The sequence below is a fragment of the Wolffia australiana genome, chromosome 1 (genome assembly GCF_029677425.1).
Source record: "Wolffia australiana isolate 7733 chromosome 1, ASM2967742v1".
NCBI lineage: Eukaryota > Viridiplantae > Streptophyta > Magnoliopsida > Alismatales > Araceae > Wolffia > Wolffia australiana.
In genome coordinates this window covers 18466011-18472202 of record NC_135835.1, presented here as the reverse complement: position 1 = coordinate 18472202, position 6192 = coordinate 18466011, and the positions used below count along the sequence as shown (strand labels likewise).

Below are 6192 nucleotides of genomic sequence, written 5' to 3'. Positions count from 1 at the left end.
AAAACTTAATAGATCAGATCAGACTAGAGAAAGTTTGACCATGCAATAGATCATCACCTCGAGGCTTTGCCATATTGAGAACAGGTGTGGAAGACTGTAGTTTCGTCTACAAACACTCTCCAGTCTCCAATGTAGAGGAGTCTAGGCCCGACCAACTTGACTCCAAAATCTGCTACAAGTACGTTGATGGGTAGGCATGGCCCAATGTTGAAAACTTTCTCAGGGTTTCTAAAGGTTCCGAATAAATAGTGCCCATAGTAATGGCAGAGGATGAAGAGAGAGTTGAGAAAACAGTATAAGGAGAATATTAATTACCACTAAAGTCAGAGTTATATGAAGGTAGAATGAAACCTTTAAGGTTAGGGGTGGTTCACGGGCTCCTAAGCGTGCTAAGGGTGGTTCAGTTGCTCTCCAGGCCCCGTTTCTAGCAGTGGCGGCCTCACTGTGTCTTTTATTGAAAATCTTTTATTTAAAAGAGCAAAAACTGAGAAGTAACAACATCAATAAACTTGGATTTTTACTCACCAGCCTTATTTTGGCTCACTTACCCATGGGTCATCCAACCAATAGACCGTCAAAATTACCGGTGCTCGGATCTCATGGGCCATGGTTCATGGGCAACAAGACTTTTAATCTGAGTAGTTTCTCCAAAATTCATCTAAAAAGCAAATGGAGCATGGATGAAACTAATATGCCAACTTATAAGCATTATATCTAAAATACAATCTTTCGTTATGCAGGGAGATGAGTTAATGTAAATAATCCTAGCTATTCTTAGCATGATAGTGGGGAATCTCATTGCTATTACTCAAACAAGCGTGAAACGTATGCTTGTCTATTAGTCCATCGGTCAAATCGGATATGTAATTATTGGAATACTTGTTGGAGACTCAAATGATGGATACGCAAGCATGATAACTTATATGCAGTTCTATATCGCCATGAATTCTGCAATTCAATAGTGATAAGATATATCCCTAGATCTGTCTCTACCCACTTTATTTTTAGATCGGTATATGGAATACTGGAACGGTCGATATTTAATCCTCTTTGTTTTGTCCTATTTACTTTGCAAATGAAACCAGATACGTGATTCTATGTTATTTAAGAATAATAAATATGCAAAATGTACATTTTTTATGATGCACGAATCGCATGTTATCAGCCTGCGGTTGCAAGCTATTCAAGGGGCAACGGACCCTGAGTGAAATACAGATTTGTTTTCTTGTTCATATCTGAGATAGCCCCATGCAGTTTTCTTTTTATGTACTTCTCGGCTCTCTTTGCAGCTGTCCACCGTAGAGCTTGTGAGAGGCCACAGCAACTTATATTTCACCTGTCCACTCTTTACCGATGTATTTCTCTTTATCAAATATAGAATGTCATCACCATCCTCTTCCCAGTATCCGGGTATCTACTATCCTTATTTCTCATACATAAACATCTTCTTTACCTTGTCTCTCTCTCTCTCTCTCCATCTCCCTCCCTCTCTTCATCTCTCTCTATCTATCTCTCGTTCTCTATCTACCAATCCATCTCTCTCTGTCTCTCTATCTTTCTTTCTTTCTTTCTATCTATCCATCTCTCTCTCTCTCCATCGCTCTTTCCATCTCTTTCCCTCTCCATCTCTCTCCCTCTCTCCATCTCTCTCCCTCTCTTCATCTCTCTTTCCATCTCTCTCCCTCTCTTCATCTCTCTTTCCATCTCTCTCCCTCTCTTCATCTCTCTTTCCATCTCTCTCTATCTATCTCTAGTTCTCTATCCACCAATTCATCTATCTCTGTCTCTCCATCTTTCTTTCTTTCTATCTATCCATCTATCCATCTCTCTCCCTCTCCATCTCCATTTCCATCTCTCTCCCTCTCCATCTCTATTTCCATCTCTCTCCCTCTCCATCTCTCTTTCCATCTCTCTCGTTCTCTATCTACCAATCCATCTATCTCTGTCTCTCTATCTTTCTTTCTTTCAATCTATCTATCCATCTATCCATCTATCCATCTATCTATCTATCTACCTATCTATGTGCATATATCTTTCTTTCTTTCTATCTATCTGTCTATCTCTCTCTCTCTCTTGCTTTCTCTCACATTGATCTTTCAATAGTAATGAGGGTTCCAGCAGGAGATAGCCCTACTGTGGACGGAGACCGAAGACCAACAATGGAGGTCCAACGTCACGTATTTCAGAATTGTTTTCTAGTGTAGCCTAGGGGCAAATATGTCAAGAGAACAACTGGGTAGAGTAGCGGCCAAGAAGTCCTCGTGGCCTGTCGGACGAGCAAGGCCAGGCTAGCGCGGTCGGCATGATTGAAGGTGGGACCTGCCGTGTACTGTTCACATGATCCCAACCCCGATCGCCATGGATCGCCCTCTGCCACTCCTCTCCTCCATCGATCATCAGGAGCTGAAGTTTAATTCAAGGTAATACTCGCATCAGTAGATTTCCTCTCATCCGTCGTATCTTATGTAGATCCGTGGTTCTTTGATTGATCTTCTCATGTTCGCGGTTTTAAAGCCAAGGGGTTTTCTTCTCTTTTTGTTTCCACTCATCACATTTTTGAAAAAATTCTCGATAAACAGGGAGCTAACGATGATAAATAGAAGCGTACTGGGCCACAAGATAGAAGTATAAGTGAATAAGTTGGTTTCTTTTTGGGTCTGCTACTTCTTCTCCTTATTCTAAGCATCTGGTTCTGATCTCGCTTGTGCTTCTCAATTTGGATCGCGCAGCTGGCTGCAGAGCTCGTGCTGGCGTTTCTAGTGGGGGAGAGGAGCTCATGAAGAGGCTACGAAGTACGTATGATTCTCCTCTGCAGTACCCCCCCTTCCTTTCGATATCTCAGATGATATAAATCATCGAGCTAAAGAGCTAAGAAAATCAAGTACCCGGTTCTAACTGCTTCATCTTTGATCATCAGCATGCGCAGATATTCTGAAAAATTGGGTCTTTTTAGTGCTGTTCTTCGCGATCGTGGGATCAAACAATACCCAGGCCGATGAGCTTACTGATGGACCTTGGAGGCGCGTTAATGGCGAGCAATGGAGACCTCACAGCGTATCTATACTAGAATTTGGGGCCGTGGGAGATGGAAATACGCTGAACACGCTTGCCTTTCAGAATGCTATCTTCTACTTGAGGTCGTTCGCAGATAAAGGCGGTGCTCAGCTCTACGTTCCTCAAGGAAGATGGCTCACTGGAAGCTTCAATCTCATCAGCCACCTCACCCTCTTCTTGGAGAAAAACGCTGTCATCATCGGAAGCCAGGTGAGAAATCACCACCGTTGATTTTTTTTCCCCTATTGCGCTGTTCATAAATACAGTCTGCCCACCAGAGCAGAATTATATTAATCGCATCCAATCATCGTTATCTGTTGCCAACCAGCGCACCAGATCAATGGGTTTTGGATGCATGCCTGGTGGATTTTTAACGATCCGTCATTCGTTCTGACTTCGGCGCGGAGACGAAACGAATGCCTTCGTGCCTTCCGTTCCGTTCCGTGGTCCGCCGTCGATCCCCCGGCCTTATTTGGTGATACATTAACAGAGTTGCTCGGAAACTTGGTCAGGATCCACTGGCTTGGCCTGTGATTGAGCCATTGCCCTCTTACGGCCAAGGTCAGGACCTCCCAGGAAGACGGCATCGAAGCTTGATCAGCGGCTATGGCTTGACCGACGTGGTGATAACAGGCACTGGGCCTCTCTCCTCTCTCTACCTATCTATCGATCTCTCATTTTCTCTCTCTAGCTATCCATCTATCTTTCATTTTCTATCTTTACCTATATCTCATTTTTCTCTCTCTAGCTATCCATCTATATCTCATTTTCAATCTTTACCTATCTATCTCTCTTTTTCTCTCTTTACCTATCTATCTCTCATTTTTCTCTTTACCTCTCTCTCTCTGTTTCTCTCTTTACCCATCTATCTCTCATTTTCTCTCTTTACCTATCTCTCTCTTTTTCTCTCTTTACCTATCTCTCTCTTTTTTTCTCTTTACCTATCTATCTCTCATTTTCTCTCTTCACCAATCTATCTCTCATTTTCTCTCTCTACCATCTATCTATCTCTCATTTTCTCTCTCTACCTTCGGATACATCTATCTCTCTATCTACTTATCTATCAACTTTCTCCAGCAATCCATCTATTCCCTCTCTATCTATCTGTTCCCTCAGTATCTCTATCTCTCTATCTATCTATTCCGTTTCTCTCTATCTCTTTTTTTTTCTCACCTATATATATTTATCTATCTATCCATTTATATCTTCCTTTTCTATCTCTATCTCTTTATATCTCTCCATTTATATCTTCCCTCTCTCTCTCTTGCCATCCGTCTCCCTGTCTCTCTCCGCCTTAAGTATCTATCTCTCTACTCTCTCTATCTATCATCTATTCCCTCTCTATTCATATATATATATCCATCTATCCATCAAGCTATTCCCTCTCTATTCCTATATATATCCATCTATCCATCAAACTATTTCCTCACTATGTCGCTATCTATCTATCTATCTATCTATGTATCCATATCGATATCTATATATCTATCTATCTCTCTATATCTCAATTTATCTACCTATTCACAGTCTCAACAGTTTAAAACGCTGACAGACTCTCCGCACGCCTTACTTTCCACTGCAGGACAAAACGGCTCGATTGATGGGCAAGGCGCGGTGTGGTGGGACTGGCTCGTATCTCGCTCCCTAAACTACAGCCGTCCGCATCTCATAGAACTTCAGAACTGCAGCGACGTTACAATCTCAAACTTGACGCTGCTTAATTCTCCCGCGTGGCACGTTCATCCAGTCTACAGCAGGTAAAACCACCAATAATCCCATCTAATCGAACCCACTTCAACAACTCCTCTCTCTCTCTCGCTCTTCTCGCAGCAACGTGCGCATCCACAACATGACCATTCGTTCGCCCCCGGACGTCAGTTCGACAAGCGGCATCGTCCCAGGTCGAGACCCTTCTCCAATTTCTTAAAAAGTCTCTATCTTTCATTCGCTCCAATCCTTCATCCGTTCAATTACGTGGGTCTTTCTCAGATTCGTCGTCCGGCGTTTGGGTCGAGGACTGCGCCATAACGGTCGGCGGGGACGCCATCGCTTTGAAGAGCGGCTGGGACCGGTTCGGGCTCGCCGTGAGCCGCCCGGTCAGCAGGGTCCGAGTAAGGCGCGTGAAACTCCGAGCCACGGTCGGATCGGGGCTCGTAATCGGCAGCGAGATGTCCGGCGGTGCCAACGACGTCCGCGCCGAGGACGTCATCGTCGTCGACTCCGCTGCCGGTATCTCTCTGGAGACGACCCGTGGGAGAGGCGGGCACGTTGAGGACGTCGTTGTCTCTCGCGTTAGCTTGATCAACGTAGACACTGCTATTCGCTTCTCTGGTCAGTGCGGAGCTCATCCTGACGGTGGGTTCGACCCGGGTGCGATCCCCGCCGTCCGTAGAGTCACCCTGGAGAAAATGGACGGCGATGGGATATGCATGGCTGGAAACTTGACGGGGGTCGACGGAGATCATCCTTTTGAAGAGATTTGCCTCTCCGATATCAACCTCTCCGTCTCCTCCAACGTCCCTTGGGTTTGTTCTCATGTTGTCGGGTCTTCTCAGTCCGTCTTTCCTGAGCCTTGCCCTGAACTCCAAATTCAGAACTCGAGCTCCTCCGTCGTTTGCTTCTCCTCGCCGGGTCCTTCGATACCCACATTTGATCAGTAGCCGAGCTGAATTCCCTTCAATCTATTTCTCCATAAGTTTCTCGAGATTTTTTTCCCCGGTTCCAATAAGCCATCGACAATCTGGGGCTTCCTGTCCTCGTCTGTTTTCCTCCTCGAGTCTGTACAGCTCGTCGTTTCTCCTATGTATAAAAGGAAAAATGTTTTGGCGGCATGATTATCCAATGCCATTTAAGAATTCATTTGACTTTGTCTCTCTCTTCCTCTTCAAATTGGAGCGTTTTTGATGCAGGACAGCGAGGGGAACAGGTCCTAACTGACAAAGTGTATGGCAAGTGTTACTGAAGATGCATTAACTAATTCTCCATGATCAGCTGAAATAATTAATCCCAGTTCTCTTTGGAGTAGGGAACGGCAAACGTCATCCGTCACATCATTCATCACGGTGACGGACCCATGACGGATGACGAGACAGAGACGGATGCCATTTTTTTGTCCCGCAGTGATAGTGACGTAATACC

General features: G+C 44.6%; 1 protein-coding gene across 4 annotated transcripts; it reads left to right on the top strand.

Annotated features, from left to right (window-relative positions):
• The first annotated feature begins 2263 nt into the window (after positions 1–2263).
• Positions 2264–5927, top strand: LOC144709604 (putative polygalacturonase). 4 transcript variants are annotated; one of them, XM_078583178.1, is made up of 7 exons: positions 2264–2420; positions 2730–2792; positions 2918–3264; positions 3567–3687; positions 4637–4811; positions 4885–4955; positions 5044–5927. In XM_078583178.1, the coding sequence occupies exons 2-7, from the start codon at positions 2777–2779 to the stop codon at positions 5712–5714; spliced, it is 1401 nt and encodes a 466-aa protein (XP_078439304.1). In that variant the 5' UTR covers positions 2264–2420; positions 2730–2776; the 3' UTR covers positions 5715–5927. The 4 variants fall into 4 exon arrangements, with proteins under 4 accessions (XP_078439304.1, XP_078439329.1, XP_078439320.1 ...); XM_078583203.1 differs by lacking the exon at positions 2264–2420 and adding an exon at positions 2457–2625; XM_078583194.1 differs by lacking the exon at positions 2264–2420 and adding an exon at positions 2457–2639.
• Positions 5928–6192: the final 265 nt, after the last annotated feature.